The 18581-nt window shown below is 41.0% G+C and overlaps 5 protein-coding genes across 11 annotated transcripts in view; 3 read left to right on the forward strand and 2 right to left on the reverse strand.

Moving 5' to 3' along the window:
• LOC122868118 (monocarboxylate transporter 7-like) overlaps positions 1-4016 on the forward strand; it is an 8222-nt gene extending 4206 nt beyond the window's left edge. For both annotated transcript variants that reach the window (XM_044179768.1, XM_044179767.1), the window contains 3 exons: positions 14-142; positions 948-1940; positions 3023-4016. In XM_044179768.1, coding sequence (XP_044035703.1) covers positions 14-142; positions 948-1940; positions 3023-3327 — 1427 coding nt within the window. In that variant the 3' untranslated portion in view covers positions 3328-4016. The remainder of the gene's footprint in view (positions 1-13; positions 143-947; positions 1941-3022) is intronic.
• Positions 3868-8611, reverse strand: LOC122868123 (archaemetzincin-2). Of its 5 annotated transcripts, XM_044179780.1 has the most exons (8): positions 7834-8029; positions 7611-7639; positions 7220-7508; positions 6680-6853; positions 6431-6559; positions 5915-6078; positions 5569-5745; positions 3868-4755 (listed from the first exon to the last, which is right to left on the reverse strand). In XM_044179780.1, the coding sequence occupies exons 2-8, from the start codon at positions 7629-7631 to the stop codon at positions 4591-4593; spliced, it is 1119 nt and encodes a 372-aa protein (XP_044035715.1). In that variant the 5' UTR covers positions 7632-7639; positions 7834-8029; the 3' UTR covers positions 3868-4590. The 5 variants fall into 5 exon arrangements, with proteins under 5 accessions (XP_044035715.1, XP_044035717.1, XP_044035714.1 ...); XM_044179782.1 differs by lacking the exons at positions 7611-7639; positions 7834-8029 and adding an exon at positions 8482-8611; XM_044179779.1 differs by lacking the exon at positions 7611-7639 and having other exon boundaries at positions 8008-8037.
• Positions 8107-10982, forward strand: si:dkey-21c1.1 (uncharacterized protein LOC100150256 homolog). The gene is made up of 3 exons (XM_044179785.1): positions 8107-8811; positions 9289-9394; positions 9732-10982. The coding sequence occupies exons 1-3, from the start codon at positions 8795-8797 to the stop codon at positions 9987-9989; spliced, it is 381 nt and encodes a 126-aa protein (XP_044035720.1). The 5' UTR covers positions 8107-8794; the 3' UTR covers positions 9990-10982.
• Positions 10983-11320: 338 nt separating this feature from the next.
• On the reverse strand, positions 11321-16707 carry tepsin (TEPSIN adaptor related protein complex 4 accessory protein). The gene is made up of 13 exons (XM_044179766.1): positions 16523-16707; positions 15949-16021; positions 15284-15375; positions 15036-15129; positions 14869-14936; positions 14699-14780; positions 14327-14398; positions 14037-14228; positions 13658-13844; positions 13376-13489; positions 13186-13264; positions 12957-13091; positions 11321-12848 (listed from the first exon to the last, which is right to left on the reverse strand). The coding sequence occupies exons 1-13, from the start codon at positions 16559-16561 to the stop codon at positions 12171-12173; spliced, it is 1905 nt and encodes a 634-aa protein (XP_044035701.1). The 5' UTR covers positions 16562-16707; the 3' UTR covers positions 11321-12170.
• Positions 16708-16805: 98 nt separating this feature from the next.
• ndufaf8 (NADH:ubiquinone oxidoreductase complex assembly factor 8) lies at positions 16806-18558 on the forward strand. Of its 2 annotated transcripts, none has more exons than XM_044179786.1 (3): positions 16806-17101; positions 18030-18152; positions 18229-18558. In XM_044179786.1, exons 1-3 carry the CDS (start codon positions 17021-17023, stop codon positions 18247-18249), a joined length of 225 nt encoding a protein of 74 aa, XP_044035721.1. In that variant the 5' UTR covers positions 16806-17020; the 3' UTR covers positions 18250-18558. The 2 variants fall into 2 exon arrangements, with proteins under 2 accessions (XP_044035721.1, XP_044035722.1); XM_044179787.1 differs by having other exon boundaries at positions 16816-17101; positions 18030-18140.
• The last annotated feature ends 23 nt before the right edge of the window (positions 18559-18581 follow it).

Raw genomic sequence — 18581 nt, forward strand, 5'->3', positions numbered from 1 at the left:
TTCCACTCTGCAGGTCTGGGCTACTGTCTGACCTTTCTGCCCACTGTGACCATCCTTTCCCAGTACTTTAACCATCGACGGCCTCTGGTCACAGCTGTGGCTTCCACTGGAGAGTCCCTGTACATGTTTGCCCTGGCACCAGGTGAGTGCAAGAGCTTCCACTGGTGTTTTATACACACGCTTAGAGAAGACAAGCGTGTGTAGCGGGGTTTAAGAAAACCATGTGATGAATATGTTTTTTAATGTTTGTTCTGGAATTTGCAACTCTTGAAGGCAGGGTGACTTGTATAATTTATTTTAGTGACAGAAAACTCTAGGAAAGATTACTTAATAAATGTGTATAGAAAATGTTTCATTGGAAATTTCAGAGACTTATCTTAAAGGATAAGTCTGGTAATATTCTATATAGTTCTTACTGTCAACAATTACCAAGAAAAGACTAAAAGCAACAATTGATCCTGCTAACAAGTATTCCCAGTGTAGTCGTCTAAAACTATTAAAAACACATCAATAGCCACACCATTGCACTTGGTCACATGTTTCTTCCTTAACATGACCATGGGCACATTTTGTTTATTTTGGGTCAATCCCACATACACCATCCTCATGTCGTAAATACTTACTAGAGTGTGGCTGAAAATAGTCCCCAACAAATACACTATTTACTCCTGTTTGTGTAATGTTTGATAAACACTCCAGTGCCCAGCTGTTAGCAAGTTATTTAACCTATTTTAAAAACCAATGGGCTTGGGCTATGAGCCACAGAATGTGGAGAAGTATACTGTAGCTATATGTACCACTCACGGCACCAAGGTCATGTCCTGTTTCTTTTATGTTCATTTCTATAGCAGTCTATATAAAAGTCAGATCTTGAACACTCCATACTTAATACCAAGTATGCAGTTTTATTGAGGAACACTCACTAAATACCTCCTCTTGCCCCTCAGCCTTTTCTGCACTGAGGGACCATATTGGCTGGAGACATACCATGTTAGTGATAGGAGCTTTACAAAGCATCATCATCATCTGTGGTGCTCTGCTTCGGCCAATCATTATCAAACCCAGAGTGACCTACAAGGCAGAGAGGTCATCCCCAAAGGAACTGGAACCTCTTAGTACACAAGAGAATATAGAGGGCACAAATTTAGAGGACTCTATAATAAACAATACCTCACATGCACAAAATAGTCTGGATAATGAGCTAACGACAGGCTCTGTTAGCACTGGAGACTCTGGTGTCCAGTCTCTAAAGGACACAGACAACAGCAGCCCCGAGGAGAGGACTTTACTGCACAAAGGAGCAAGGTTGGAGACAGAACTGATATCTGTGGAAAACAATATGGCAGAGATCAGAGAGTGTGAAACAGAGGAGAAAAAAAACAAAGATGCAGAGAAACAAGTGATGAAAGATAAGGAAAAGAAATCGGGTGATGAAAAGCTATCCGTGAAGAATTCAAAAATTCTAGATTTCTCCATCCTCAGAGAGTGCAGCTTCATTCTCTACTCTCTGTTTGGACTGTTCGCCACGCTCGGCTTCTTTGCCCCTCAACTCTTCATCATTGAGCTGAGTGTGAGTCGCGGTGTGGAGCGGGACCGCGCCACCTACATGCTCTCCACCATGGCTGTGGCTGAAATCTTTGGCCGATTCTCCATTGGGTGGATCCTGACACGGAGGCAGTTCAGGAAGAAGAAGCTGCTTGTACTTCTGGCATGTGTAATTATGACGACTGCGGATCTGGTGGGATTTACTTTGGTTACAGAGTTCTATGGTCTGGCTGTGTGCTGCGCTTTGTACGGGTTCTTTATGGGAACACTAGCATGCACCCACATCCCCATGCTGGCTGAGGATGATGTGGTGGGCATAGAGAGGATGTCTTCAGCTGCTGGTGTTTATGTGTTCATACAAAGCTTTGCTGGGCTGGCTGGACCCCCACTTGGAGGTAAGAGTTATCTTGTAGTGAGAAGCTTACTATTAATACTGGCTATGGCTTCACTTTACTACAGCTTTTATCTTCTTAACACACAAAGATGATTTAGATATAATGTTCCATTGACTGAATAGACTGCAGTTACAATTAGGGATGGGACGATATATGGTTTTATTTATTCATTTATCCTTTATTTATGCAGGGGGGCCTTATGATTTATGATTACCTTATTTAAGATTGTTTGTGTTTTTCACTAAAATGGATGCTCACTAAAAAGATGCGTATCCTATCTGTGATGCAATAAAAATATGTTTCCTAGCAAAATGTAAGATAAAGTGATTCCAGTATGTTTTAGTGCCATTTTAAGAGTTTTAAGCTTATTTTGATGATTATCAGGATAATGTCGTGAATCGCAATTATTTTGGCCCAGATAATCATGACATGAAATTTTCATATCGTCCCATGCCTAGTTTCAATGTACATATTGTAAAATCAAAGCTGAAAGATAGAAAATTGCAGACAATGACTTAAAGCACAGCAACAGGAAATGCATAAATAGATCAGATATATTTTACATCTGATGTTAGTCCTATGATATAAAATTAATATTATAGCATCTTACACTGAAATCATCATCAGTCACATCAGATTTATCATCTTTTATAAGGCTTTCTAATGGAATAGCTGTTGTCTGCTTTAAAGGGCTACTTTTATATTACTGCACTGCTATGAAGTTGAGGGACAGATTAACAAAAAGAATGGTCAAAGCTGGTGCAGCAGATGCCAAGATATCCTGACTTTTAGTCCTTAGTATGGGTCAAGCTCCAAAAATATTTCCCATAATGCAACTGGATAGTTTCTTTCATTAGGTCTTGTAAACTCCACACCTTCAGTTTGTAATGCAAGCTTTACGTAAGCTGAGATAACCCTGATGACATCACTATGACATCATCAGGGTTATTTTCTCAGCCCTGTGCAGAGCCACAGAAGATATTATGCAACTGTTTCCACAGGCTGAGTTGTGTTACTGTCAAATAAGTGAACTTGATGAGTAAAATTGTTGGAGTGAACCTTTAATTCTCCTCTATCCCCAGGTATGCTGGTGGATGTGACTCAGAACTATGGATCAGCCTTCTACTCCTGTGCATTCGGTATGGCAGTTAGTGCCATGTTCCTGGGTTTGGTAAAACCCGCTAAGAGAGGATTACTCTGCAGGAGGAGGAATTCAAAACGCCCTAAAGACATACATGAAAGGAAAGAGGACTCTGAGGAACAGAATGCAATACATACACCGGACAAAAGAACGGACAGTCCTGAGGATTGCTCTGAAGTAGATGACGACTTGGTCCAAGACCAGGCGGTGGCCACAAATGTCCAGGAGGTTATACGTTTTGCTTGAACCGATAACATAGAGTAAGGCTAATAAAAGGGTCAAGCCATACGAGAATAAAAGGTTATAAAAAGACTACTGCTGGTAAGTGCTTTAGTGACATCAATACAATAAAGAGAAAGACCAATATTAAGTGTTTATGATCTGCCATTGCAGATCTGGGCTCTGAGAGCAAACTAGAACTTTTAGATCACAACATACCTAATGTACCAAACAGTGTTTTTCTAGAGTCAGTACTGTTAAATTTATATACTCTTAAATTATCTTTGCGTAAGCTTTTGATATAGTGAGACAGTGATATGTGAGATATGGCTGGAAAGTATGGACATGTTTAAAATGGACCATGAGTGATGCAGTATTAATGGAGGTGCCTCAGTTTTAGATATTCCAGAAGCAAGATGTAACACTGATACTTGATGAACTAATTACCTGCTGGTGATCAATACCATAATGATAGCCAGAAAAACTGTGACGCAAATGTAGCTGCAATAAATTGCACAGATTCTGTAACACGTGTTATAGAAAACACATAAAGCTCAGGAGACAACGTGTGTGATTAAACGTGTTTATTTTAAATCAAACTGTCGCCAAGCTGACAATGCACTGTTATGTGATATGAGATGTCAGACTCAAAACGGTTTTTGTAATGAAAAAATGTTCAATCACAATAAAGCAACAGTGTGATTTGAACCTTTCAATTATGTATAATGTTTTTTTTCCTTATAAACTTCAACCTTATAGCAACTTATTCAACTGCTCTTGTATTTGTCACATAATCCACTGCAAACAGAACTCATAAAAACTGTACCCATGTTCACTTCATGTTAATAGAATATTTCACCCTTTCACATTCATAAATATTTTATGTACATATTGCATCTTTAATTTAGATTTTATATATATATATGTATATATATATATATATACATATATATATGAACTGCTCATAACATTTTTAAATCAACTGATGATGATAAGAAGAATAATAAGAATAATAATAATATGAATACAACTCAATATATACCTGATAGTCATACTGTAGAGTCTCTACTCCCAGATATATTAGTATAGGTAGTCATTACCACTCAGACAAAATATAAGGAGTGGGCCCTGTAGTCAGTCTGAAATTAGGCATAACAGTCATAAACAAAATTAAGATTCTGTTTTGCAATCAAACAGCAGCAGAAATGTTAATTTTGCATGGTATACATGAGTAGGTCAGAGCTGTTACATTTATTTCCCAATCTTATCGTGATTTATGGGCAAGTACTATTAGGTCATCTTTTTTTCAAGTATGCCCAGGCACCTGCGGAGCCACAGTCTGGATGTGTGAAAGGCTTCAGTGGGTTTGGAAAAGTGGAGCACAGGCTGACAGGCAGAGGCCTCCTCTGGTCTGGATATTTGACTCTGATCCTCCTCGATCCACTGCAGTAAGGCCTGTTGAACACAGATAAACATTCACTTAAAGTGTAAAAAAAACAAAACAAATAAAGTCCATCAAATTGCGTTTGTGCATTTGGTAAAATGATCTTTAGGTAAGCTTCGATCAAAACAAATGGGTATTGGGTATAGTATTTCCAATTTGTGGAGATGATTGTTACATTACTGGCTTTTGATTGGAGTTTGACTAACATCTTGTGATTCAGAAAAACCAGAAGCTTCTTTGTAAACCACAGCACATGTTGCAATAAATGACTTCAGTGTAATGAAGTTGCCATAGTAACAGGTACGGCTAATGTGCAAAACAAAAGAAATTCTAAGAAAAAAAGTTGATATATTTACCTAATTAAGGTTATAATTCTGTCAATGTGAAACAGTCAGATTCTGCGTGAAATACATCTTTCAGTATCTACTAGCTCAGCACACTCAGTTTAAAAGGCTTTAAAGTTTGCTTTAATGACCCCCTGTGAACTCAGGCACGTCAGGCAGCTGAGAATGTTCTTGTTGTGGTGCATGGATGTTGCTAGAAAGTGTTGAAATAATCAGGATTACTTTGGCATGTGATACTTAAACTGAACTCATTTACCCAGCACCAAGTAAGTGAGAAACCAAATGAACTTGTACTATTCTTGTATAGAGATATATCACTATGACTATGCTGTCTTAACTAGGTCATAATTATGCTGTTTTTATTATAAACACCTGCACCAGCACTGTGCTGTAAGTTACAGTCTACTGTAAAAAGACTTAAATATGCAAATGATGAATTTGGGATTATCGTCACAATCAAGGTTCCTCTTTGTTTTCTACCTTGCATCTTTCAGCTATTTTGAAGTCTATTGCGACCTGTAGCTTGCGAAGGCAGATGGGACAGAAATCCAGGGGCCTACGATCAGACTCCTCAAGGTGGTTGGAGCCCTGCATGACACAGTTCAACCACTGGCAATGCTTTATTCCAAACATATGGCCAATCTCATGGGTCATTGTCTGGAAAGAAATATTTAACATTAGGGTTTTCTGATAACAAAAAACAGCAGTATTTAGTGTTTTATCAGCAGTATTGATAAAAGTAAAATGGTGAAGGACCTTTGGCAAGACCATTTGAAGGTTCATAGTACCAAAACTGTATGAGTGGAGGAGCATGATTGTTAGAAACCTTGCACGATCGAAGCAGCAGAGTGCTGGTGATGGGGGGAGTGTAATATCCGTTAAACACAGAGTAGTCCCCCTGCTTTGGCTGAAGCCATTTCTTCAGCCTACCAGCATAATGTCTGCTGTAGAAGTTGTCATCATACCTGGCAAAGCTGAAAACACCCATTCCTGCAAGCACAGTTGAGAAACAACAGTGAGGATGTAGGTAACAAAATCTCTCCTGGATTGTATGTAAATCACTTTAGCACAACTTAGTGGCAGCTCAACCACATGACATCATCAGAGACTGTGTGTATGATTCCCTTTGACAAAATATTCCTTAGCTATCAAGCAATGTTTACTGATTCTCTCTTCTTTGATATTGTGCTTGTCCTAGACATATCAGGGTATTTTGACAGCAGCTTTACAGTATGTTGAGATGCAGTGGAGTATTATTATTAAATGTGGTAGCATATATCCTTCTCTGTCTCATTTATCCAAGTTGTATTTTCTTAGTTAAGGCTTTATGGTAAAATCTCACCCATAGTGAGAGAAGCCTGTCCAAAGACAAAGTTCCAGGACTCTTTGGGGTAGAGGTCAATGACTGTGATTCCAACAATACAAAAAGCATCTTTTGGTTTCCTATTCCCCAGGAATCGTAGCAGGTCACCTAAATTTCAAAATAAAACAATAATAACAAAGCAATATCATGCACAGTCCAGTTGGAGATCACTGCATTTTACCAAGCGTGCCCCCCCCCCCCCCAACAGATATGGACTCCCTAACTTACCGGTCAGGATCTGAAGGTTGTGCGAGTTACTATTAACTCTGAAAGAGCATTGTGTTTCAGCCACAGTAACCGCCGGCAGCAACTTGACAGAAAGCCCGTAGAAGAAGGCCTGGCAGTATGCTCTGAGCCACTCTACATACTGGTCTGTCTGGGCCCCCGCTTCCCCAAAGGAACCTACAAGAAAGATAGTGTAGCATTAAGGTCAGCCAACTACTGTATGTAACATGCTGCACAAAAAAACACCATATAACATACTGTACATGCCTCATCCATCTGTAGAACCCACAATGTAGTTTGAATGTAGTTTCTTGCATGTCTTGTCTGTGCTGGCACATTTACTTTAAGTGCTCATGGCTTATGCGTTATTGTACTGGCATTGAGAAATAGCAAACATGCACATGCTTACATGTCCTCTTGTCTAAAAAATGGCCATCTTATCGAGGGAAATGCTGTGAGAACATTTTCACAAACACACCCACACACTTCACAAGGACAGAAGAATACAGAGGCTCTGGTCGCACTAGACACAAACATACTCACCTATGGTTTGAATATAAATAGTATTGTAGCTCGCATTGGGGGTTTTGCGGTAAGGGTCTCTGTAGAAGCTCTCAAAGTCTTGAGGCTCCTCAGGGTGAGCGGAGATCCAGTCTGAGTCAGAGTGCACTGTGATGGGTTGGAAAAGGGAACCCGGCTGCCCTGGGTGGAATCCTTCCTCCAGAAGATGCCTTTCTTCTTTTGTGTACTTTCTGTAAAGTTTAGCCAAATCCTGACGATTAGAGACCAAAGCTGTTTGCAGTGTCTCCACAGAGTGCTGGATCACCTTCATCTATGGGAGGGATATACAACATTAACATGGTGACAGATGAAGTCAAGGTGAAATTTGCAACATGGCTTTGCTATCATGTAGAGATCATTTTTTGTTCCTTACAGTTTGAGTACCTGACCCCATACAGCATCCTATGGATGGAAATGTATTAAATTGTGTAAAATAATACCACATTGAGGTTATGCAAAATAGCAGTAGTTGCAGACACCTATAAAATAACACACGTGAACATGAAAATATTTATGTTTGCTAAATTGCCGTGTACAAACATGTTCAGAGGACTATACATGTGCACAGTGTGTAGATATAAATTGTAAAAACATGCCTGGACTTTCACTGTAGATACATTTCACATACAGACTAATGATATAACACTTTTGGTCAACGGAAAAGCCTGTCCTCGACACTTTATCAAAAACCCTCTATTACGACAGATGAATTAACTTATTGAAAAGAAGATACAAAATTGGACATGACAAAATGTGGACTAGTAGTGCACCATGTTGACACCGGAAGCCGTTTCCGCCATCGATACAAAACATTGATATCTATGGCTTCCGCTTTGTACTTATTCTGATGACGTCAGGTAAACAGAGAGGTGGAGCTCTTCACTTCAGGCGACATTGACGACTAGCAAAGAAGACAAGCTCGCTATGGCACACCTAACTCTGGAGTGTCGCTTATCCTACTTCGGACAACATTAAAGTTTACTGTAATTTTCACATTACTCACTCCGTTTCTTGCGTCGTACTGCTCTCAAGTAAAGGCAACAGTTAACTACGATTAACGGCAAGTGTACGGAATACGAAAGCGGAAGAACTTTCAGTTAGCATAGTGCAGCATTAGTTAGCTAAAGTACTTAGCTTAACAAGTAGCTGATATAACATTGTGCGGTAGCAGCTAGCAGGCTAGCTTGCTTCCTTTACTGTCATGCCTGGAGGTCCTCGAGATTTCACTGCGTAAACGAGAATACCTAGTAGTTAGCTGGTTAGCTTTCAGACGCCCAGCAGCAGTTTGTACGACCACCGAGGCGTAACGGCGGACTGGACTTGGAGCCGTGACAGGTCTGAGCTTTCGTACGGCGACCTGTGCTTCAGCCGTCTGGAGATTACTCACTCACACATCCTAGACTTTCAGAGATGAGAGGGAGCTTGCCATACTGAGTTTCTGCGAAATGGTCGTGAAGCTGTAACATAGCCAAAGCTTTAAAATAAGATATCTCAATCCGGCTCACAAGGAGTTTCAACCTTTCGCTTTGCCAAAAAACATCCGTCAAGACTGCAGAAATGCTGACTGACAACAGGTAATGGGAATAACATTTTTTACGCATCTTGGTCATTAATACAGGCTCGTCATTACATACAATATTACATTTAACAATTGAATCACTTTAATGTAATGCAACATTGTAGCTAAATCACATATTACAATAATCAAAACCCAGGACAGTATTCTAAACTATTCAGTCTGACAATCCAGTATCAATGTAATATCCACACTGTATGGTCAATCTCTATATAGACCCCCAGTGAAGGTATGATAATCAATGCATTCTCATAATGGGAGTGCCACATGTCTGATCATGTAACTGCCTGAGTGTGAGTTGCTATTTTTGGTTCCTCTTCATGCTCTGTCTTTCTGATACTCTGCTTTTCTCTGCCCAGTCTCTCTTCCCCTGCCTGCATCATTTGTGGCACACTATCTTTTTCACTTTTATGTTCACGCTATTGTCCTCTGCACTCACAATACTCTCTATTCCTTCCATTTCTGTTTTGCACAGGAAACGACATCGTAGCTGTGACAGTGAGGAGGACCAACAGCTGAGTCCTCAGGCCAAGAGGTCAGGAGGGGGTCCCAGCCTGCTTGTCTCGGATTTGGATTCAGAGGTGAGACTGACTTGATCTTTACATTAATCTTTAGACCATCACACAGACATAGGTTAACCCAGATTTAATCTGACTGTATATTGAAAGTTATCTTTGGGGAGAGGATAAATCTTTCTGCTAAGATCATTTATTCTCTATTGTTGAGCTTATAATGTAAAGCCCATTGACATTTATAGATAGATCAAGCAACCTGGCACCATGCATATAAATACACGTGACTGCATTGCATATGCATTGCACCACTGTCTCAGAAAAAAGCTCAGAATGTTTTATTTAAAGCTTCTGCATCCATCCATGAAGCTACACTTCAGAGCACATCTCTGTTCTGTATTTGCAGTCTTCCAGCAGCGACAGCAGTAATGGGATCAGTAGTCCAGAGAGAGCAATAGTGGCCAGCACCAGGCCATGCATACACAGCCAGAACAACCGCATCACCCAGTACTCCCTCAGCCCAAAGCCTGAAGAGTCTGCTAGCTCCTTGCAGCATGGTTTCCATGGCGACGGCAGCAGTGTCTCCTATGACTACATCAACAGAGTCCTGAGGGAGGCGCACTTCAGTAGTCTGCAGACCAGAGGGCGTCCAGGCTCAACATGACCGTGACCTCTGACCCCTCTCCTGACCTTTTGTCCCTCGCCCATCAGTGCTGACACGATTGGCATGGGGGCTCCTCCTTGAAAGCCTCAAGCGACACACTTGGGTCAGGGGGAAGGGTATGATGTGTGGGGAGGTTTACAGATTTTGGGCACAAAGGCTCATCCCCACCTCACTGTGTACCATTTGTCAAGACCATAAGCACATCCGCCTTTCCATGGCCCAGCCACTGTGGTTTTCTGTGCAGTATTGATGTGTATGTGTGTTTGTGTGTGTGTGTGTGTGTGTGCACGCACCCTGTGCACTTTATAAAGAGGTATCATTCTCTTTACATGCGTGCGTTGATGCGTGGACATTTTCATTGGTGCTAATCACAAGAAAAGTGTGATGATCCAAAGTGCTTGCAAATTAAATAAAGCTAAGCACTTTACTCAATAAATCCTCATTCTGTTTACTCCCGACTGGGGAAGTCAGTCACATGTTTGCATTTGTGAAGTGGGAGTTGTAGTGATCCCATTCACAAAGGAAGTTCATGGAGACCAATGGATTCACTCCCAAGGAGCATTATTAAAACAATCCAGTAAAATAACAGTTTAGGCCTTATTTGTTTTCTCTAACCAAAGTCTTGAAGTTGAAGTATAGTGTATTTGCAGTTACTTTCACTATCTAAATTAATCTATAATGTTTTGGTGTGGCAGGTCAGTGGGTTCAAGGTAATGGAACAGAGATTCTTCATGAGCCTCACCACCAAAATCCAACCTTAGATTAGACCCTGGCTAATTATAGAGCTGTGAGAGTAGGCACAGGAGTCTGCGACTCGGGCAGTGTCAGGCTCAGCACAGTGCTCCTAACAAAAACAGCCAGAAGAAAAGGCTCTCTAAATCAATTTGTAACCGTGTGTATGTGTGTGTCGTAAGCCTGTCAGCCATACATGTTTATGTATGGTTTAATATGACCAGCACACTGTGTTGCAAATAAAATGAGACGTGAAAGTGATTCATATTTTATGTAGTTTTCCAAATCATTTGACATTGAAATAAAACGTTGCTGAAAGTGATGTCTGCAACATATTGCTGATACCATTTAAGAGTTCAGTTAAAATGCAGTATAACAAGACTCATTTATGTAGTAGTTAGTGCTGTAACAAAAATACAGCATGTTTTATTGTTCATGTGCAACAGCATAGCTTGTGTTCACTGAAACTAAATACATCAGTAGCGTTCATTGCACGCATCAGCAGGTTGGATTGCCACCTGGGCATGTAGTTTGTACTACATTCCACAGTCCTCAACAACACAGTACAGTACGTTACTGAAATAATATTGATGAGATAGTGAAGGTAATTTGCTTTTTATTTGGTGACATGAGCAACCGTTAATGACACTGCAGATATTTAGCATTATTCTGATTGCAGATGTTTTGTCAAACACAATTCCACACATTGGTTATGCATACAGAATATCTCAATAATGAATTCCTCCATTAGTTCTCCAAACAGTTTTAAATCATAGACGTGCACTCTACAACCAATCTCACAGGTATGTTTTAATCAATACAGGGTAGATATAATAAATTATTTGTAAACTAACACTCAGATAACATTTACATTGATATAATAGCTTAGTACCAAAAAATATGGAAGACAACTCTCATTTGCAGGTTTATGTGTCCATAAGAAAAGCAACTGTAGTGCAAATTACAAATTGAGGGATTCTCCCTCAGAGGTTTAGGGCGTGCTGCAGAGGCTTAAGAGTTGTTTCAGTTAGCTAAAAGGAATCCTGAGATAAAGCAACTATTAGTAATAACCTGTAATTCAACCATTCTTGGGAAATACTTGAGAAATTAGACCTCAGCCAGCAAACAGCAACATAGCTTACAGACCAGTCCACACTTATGACAGTTGAGGGGCTTCTTGAACCAACTGTGGATTGCACTCATCCATACTCTAAAAAAGGGCTACAGTTATGTGTCCCAAATCTCTGTCTCTTGACCCAATCTGCTGCTTAAATACAACTTCTATGGAGGCACCATACTGATAAGAACCAAAACATTGTGAATCTGCTGTCTACATATAGTTATAACCTTACAGATCTGATGTTGGTTTATAAAATTAAATTGATTTTTGAAAGGATATATATGATGACATCATTGGTTTAAATAACAGTTCCAGCTGTAAAACGTTGGTCAAAAGTTGAGAAATGAGAAGGCTGATACTGGTTGGCTGCTATCAGATGCAACTGAATTATAAACTGAAGGAGCGTCGTTACTGGTTTCACTGATGCTGATATTGTTATGCACAGCTAGATTCTCCCTTAAGCTGTCGTCCATTGTGTCCATCTCTGCCTGGGGCGTCTCTCTTTCACACAGGGGCCTCCCCTTGGTCACCAACTCCATACCGCTGAACAGGGACAGTCTGCTCAGACAGGGCTGCTCACTGTGGTGCTCAGCTGGAGGGGAAGAACTGTGAACTCTGTCTGTGTTCAGCTCTGATTCTTCAGCCACCAGTTTAACCTCAGCAGTCCTGACTGGCTCTACCTGGTTTTGTACTAACTCTTGCTGAATGTGAGAAAGTTTCTCCTCATCACCGTCATTCGTCCGCTCCCGTGAGGAGTCTCTCTGGGCCAAGTCCAGACTAGGAGGGGAAGACAGGTGATTTGGTGGTTGGGTGACACCTGTGGGCGAGATGTCAGGCTGATAATGGTTGAGGTTGGTGTTGTCAGCAGAGTGGGTTGGTAGCAAATGGTCTGAGTATGTCGATGTGGGAAGCTGATTAGTTGTTGCTGCCTGATGACTGCTGTTCGCTGTATCCTGCCTCAGAGCATGTAGAGATCCACCCATCAGAGCCTCAAACTGTCGCAGGATCTGGTAAGAGGAGATAAGAACAAAAAAATACACCCTCGTTTTGAGTATTATCTTGTTCTGTCCTATCAGTCTTCACCACATGTAGCTTTCTCTTTATGTCCCTCTTACCTTGGTGGCTTTATTGGCCACAGGTCCTGGAGCCCCCTCACTCAGCTGGCGGAGCCTTCGTTGTGTAGCTCCAAACATTTGTTCCAGAGAGAGAAGGTCAGAGGTCATGAGGCATGATACAGCACACAGTGCCCGCTGCAGGATTGGAGGAAAACAAAGCTATTAATATTAGGATTGCACAAAATCATAAAGAAAACATGGATCTTCAGTGAATCCTAGCCATTATTACCATCTTAACAGTGTTTGAGGGATCTTGAAGCTTGCTTGTGAGCAACTCCACCACGACCTCACAGTTGAGAATGGAGCACCTGACAGATTAAACAAGACCGAAATCAGGCAACAATTTCAAAAAATAAAAATAAAATACAGTTCATAAAGGGAGAATCTGCCCCGAAATGGCAGATTTTAGATGCACTGACTCTTTGATGAAGTGCTGGCTCTCCTCTCTGGACAGGAAAACTCTGGATCCGTCAATCAGTCTGCTGATGAGCGCCATCTCCTGGCCACAGTCCCCCAACTGCAAGGCTTCCACCCTGCAGACCAGACAGTGTATGAAACAGAAAGTGAGAATATGTGGGGTTATCTTGTGCTAACACACTGCACATTGGACATTAAAAGATTCATCTACCAGCTCTCAAATGTGACTCCATTGTGAATTAGGCAGGAAATTGCTGGTTTGACAGATTGACTTTGCCACTCACCGTTCTGATAAGTCCCCACTGCTCTCTCTACTGGCCCCTGATTGGCTCCCGGTACCAGCTGACTTGCTGCCCACAGAGGCCCTGCTGTTAGCTGCGATATCCTGAGAAGAGTTGTGAGAGGAGCTGTTGCCGCTGTCAGTCTCTTCCCAGCCGCCTCCAATCTGCCCTGGGCACCGCTGGGTCAACGCTGTGGTGAAGACACATGGTAGTCCCAGGTGTCAAAATGAACATTTTTAATCAAATCCGATTAAGTCTTGACATACTGCTACACAGTGAGCTGATCAATGATTCATATGCTGCATCTCCAAAAATATTTGAGATTCAAGCCTTCTATTTAGACACCTAAGCCCGCGTTTCCATCACACCAACAACGCCTCACCTTTTGGTCTGCGAGCAGGAAGGTTATAGGCACACGCAGGCACGGCCACCTCTATGGGTGCAGACGGCGCAACTACGGCCCTGTAATGGTTGTCATGGAGACGGATGCCCTGGTGTTCAGTTGGGGGAAGGACAGCACTGGCCACTACCTCTGCAGCTTTCTGGATCTTATCCAGTAGTGAGTCACTGCCAGCTGGGAGGCACAGGTACAGACGTCAAGGTACAGAAATGTACACAGAAGATAAGCTTGATTGGATTTGTGTGCAGTGTGTGTGCTGGTGTGTCACTCACCAGTCCCCTGCTTCCCTGGACTGTATCCAAATCCCTGCATTCCTGACCTGTGGGAAGTTCCTGAGCCCATACCTGGACAGAAAGACACAGAAGACCTATTTTACTCAGGGCTTTCAGTTTGCAAAACATTACATAACTGATTAAAATTCATTACGCTCCTTACAGACACTCATGCTCTCTCTAATATTTCAGATGATGTACAATATTATTACACATGACAGTAGGAATGATTTCTGACAATTTTGATTTGTGTCTAAGTTTTATTATTTATTAAGCTCCATACCTATAACCCCAACACTTTAGGATTTGTAATTAATTGATGTGTGTGGAGTATGGTCCTCATTATTAAATTAAGTGCTTCTTATTACTCACCCATTGTAGGGGGCGCTAGGTTGAGCAGGGAGACACTGCTTTTGGTGGAAATTGTATCTGTGAAAAGCAACGTGGCCACTTCCTGCAAGTAGGACAAGTAAAAATTGAGTGTGTATACCTAGCTGTCACAGATATTTGATTGACATGATTAAATACAACCTGCGTCTCACCTGTGCTGTATTTCTCACTTTCTGATACAATGCTGTGCCATGGACAGGATCAGGAGGGCCGCTGTAAACTTAAAAAGCAAAACACCCAACAGCGAGTAAATATTCAGGTGACGAAACAGCCACAGAGTGATGAGAGTTAAATGGAGCTAAAGTGACCCATGTCTAACCTGATGCTTGCTGGATGAAGGTGGAGTTCCTTCTAAGTTCTGTGAGGAACTGGTTTGAGCCATGGCCGCAAAGATGGACAAAGATCTTCAGCACCTGAAGCACCAGAAGCATGAACAGAATCTCAAGTTACTCACAGACAGGAGAGGGAGGAAAATCGCATTTAAAAAACTTTATGAATTATGGCTACGTGACACAGCTCCATTTCACAATTTTATATTACAGACTTGAATAATAACACTGTTCTCACCTTGAGTTTGACATGACAGGACTCTACCTGCAGCCTCTCCAGAAGGTACTCCAACAAACACTGACCACAACCTGAAGACTCATGGGAAATTTCTACAGTGTGATGACGGTTAAGGATATCACTATAGGGTAATAGACTCAGTATGTCTGATCTGGGCAAAGTGATTATTCACTGGTTAGAATACCAGAAGATAAAAACATAACTGTGAAGAACACTTTCTTGCTGGCATGTTTATACCATTAACTCCTGTGTGGATGTTAGGAATGTGCTTTTGTCTTACTGACTCCTGCTCAGGGTAATAAGCTTTAAATCCTGCCCTGCTTTTCCATTTATTTTCACTGAAGAATTTCCATTAGTTTAGCTTTACAATCCTTTACATTAAAAAGGGAGATGTGTCACTGAGCTTTGCTATGTGGCATATCATCGAGCAATGGATTTCAAGCCTTTAAACCATAATGTTCACAGTAATACCCTTACATTTTCTCTTAATAAGCTTACAAATGTTTGTTTTCTCCACACTTTTTATAGATTATCCTCCTGAGACCCAGCAGCTATCAGCTAAATCAATTTCTTTGCATGTGTCATGTGAGCCACATATCAGATTTATATCCCATTCAGAAGTTGCAGCTGCAGGCTGAACCACAACAGAGGCTGCCAAAGGATACTTCCAATCTCTTGAAAAAGGTAGCCAGGACAGGGGTTTTCATCATCTGCTGTAGCCTTCATCAGAGTCGGGACCTTCAGTTGGAGGAAAGGATAATGGTAAAAAAGTGAATCTGAATCACAAGTTCAACGCAAACAGTAAAGGACTGTGTTGTATCCCTTGAGAACTGCATAGTCCACAAACCATTTGATTACAATCCAACCTGTGTACTTTACTTTACAGTATGATTAACGGTGAAACAGACACTGACATGGACACAAACTTGGCATGACACCAGTGTCTGAGTACCAGGATAGTTTTGGCCAAATAGGCTGTTATATCAGTGCTGTATGCCTGTCTGCTGCTTTTAGACTTCAACGAAACAAGCTGGCACGTCAACAGAAAAAATGACGTGAAATGCAATTACCAAATATGTTTCTTCATGTTGTTAGCTAGCAGGCTACTAGCAAGCTAACAGTTAGTGATGGCACAACTTAACAGAGTCAAATAGACACGTCAACGTGCGTCATATACGTCATGCTCCGTTCAGATTTTAATGGTTTTCACAACTAGAAATGACTGTAAACAGCACTTACTTTCTGAAGAAAAGCTAATCGTTCCATAAATGTTGCCATGATTTAGCAATCCTGGCTGCGGGTTACTCATCTTCCTTCGAGGAGCACAGGAGGAAGGCGGGGCTCGAGGTGACAGCTAGCCAACCATGGAACAGCAAGTAGTAATCCTAAAGTCTATTGGCGTTCTGGTTACGCCTAAGGTCGAAAAACAGCGAACCAATTTGAGGAAATATAGCGCTGACACTTTGATTGACAGGGAGATGAGCGAATCACATTACCGCATAGTCTGGGGGACGTTTCCTTGTTGACAGGGTCAACAATATGGCGCTGTCCATGGATTACAGAAATGCTTCATTTGCTGGTTGATGTGTATTTTTCATTTAAATGCTTTATAAGTTTGGTAGTACATTTAACAAACTGTGAAGCAGCGTCGGTTTCTGAATTATCAGTTCATTTCTATCGTACTTTTCAGTTGACTTAAAAACCTAAAGGACCTCTGTTAACGCTTGGACAGCAACCATGTCTGGGCCAAATGTCTGGAGTCGCAGTCGAGAGAAAATGAGACTTTTCCCCGAACTTTTTGCACAGTGTGCAGGAGAGGTAAGCAGCGAGAAGGGAGAGTTGTTGGGATGTTGTCATAGTGTGAACGTGTTGAACTCAGAAATAGTTCACTCCCCATTAAAATGAATCCCAGCTAGCTGCCTATGCTACTTAAAACCACCTGTCAGGACCACAAAACAGTGTTCCCTCAGCAAGTTAACGAGGCCATATTTTTGCAGTTCCCAAAACAGCACATGGCACGTATTTTTCCTTTGAACGTCACCATCCACGTGGTTTATAGCGATGTTGCGCCAAACATTATTACATAATTATGCAGTTCACCATGTCCTGTATTTTGCCCTCTGATGATGCTGATAGGCTACTGCTGTGATACTGTAAAGAGCAGATTACAAGAACATGGCAGAACATGAAATTATAAGGTAGGCTTTTCCAATTGTTTGTTCGGCTATAAACCACTTGACTATTTGTATGTTTTAAATTTGATTTAGTGTTTATTAACATATTTAGGCTGAGTGAATATGTTGAGCTTTGCAGTATATTACTCAATACAGGGTTGCACAATGAAATGCAGTTATCCCTCTATGCTACACAACCAGAAATTGTATGAATAAGATGAAAACAATTAGCATAGGATAAAAATTATGTAAAATAATACAGAAATAAGTTCTAATAATAGTCATAGCAACAATGAAGTAAAATGACAATACTGTATATTCACATAAGAAAAGATTAAACATTAATCTATAGACAAATACATTATATACATACAGTGTACACACATGTACAATATAACTGAAGTTATAGTGCAAAGAAAGGACAGCAGAGTGCATACTAATAACATTACATCATTTTATATGTGACATTTTCTTGAAATCACTACACAAGTGCCCCACTTTCCTAGACAGACAGTGAAAAAGATAACTTGCTTTGTTTACCTTTGTCTAACGTCAACTTCTGTGTGATTCAGGCAGCCGTGTATGGGAAGTGTGTGGCAGCTACCACTACAGGCAGACAGGAGCTGAGGAAGGACCTGTGTGCCAAGGAATTTGAAGCACTAAAGACCTGCTTTACAAGTGCAGTAAGTGAGAGGGTCAGTAATGCTCCTGCTGTTGTTATGTAGTGGTGATAGGTGGTCATCATTCAAAAGTTATTATTTTTTATTACAGGCCAAGAAAAGAGCCAAATGAAGCTGTCCTGGCTTTGTTAGAGCGGACCTACCTCGACCGTCAAATCAGCTGTTCAGTGCTGAGGGAGAAGACATGTTCCGAGTGTTGTTTGACTTGTGGTGCTGGAAGAATATTATTTAATCTTGATGATTACATAGCACTTCTTCTGCTTGGCACTGTAAATTAACTAAATGTGTGTGGTGTGTTGAAAAATCAGTTGACACTTTTTTTACATTGTTGAAATGGAGCCATGTCGTACTGCTACATTCTTTAATATGAAAAACTGATACAGTTCTGTAATATACAGCGGTGAATAAAACATTGCTGATATCTTCTGTCTTTATTGTCTGAAC

Source organism: Siniperca chuatsi, linkage group LG20, assembly GCF_020085105.1.
Source record: "Siniperca chuatsi isolate FFG_IHB_CAS linkage group LG20, ASM2008510v1, whole genome shotgun sequence".
NCBI lineage: Eukaryota > Metazoa > Chordata > Actinopteri > Centrarchiformes > Sinipercidae > Siniperca > Siniperca chuatsi.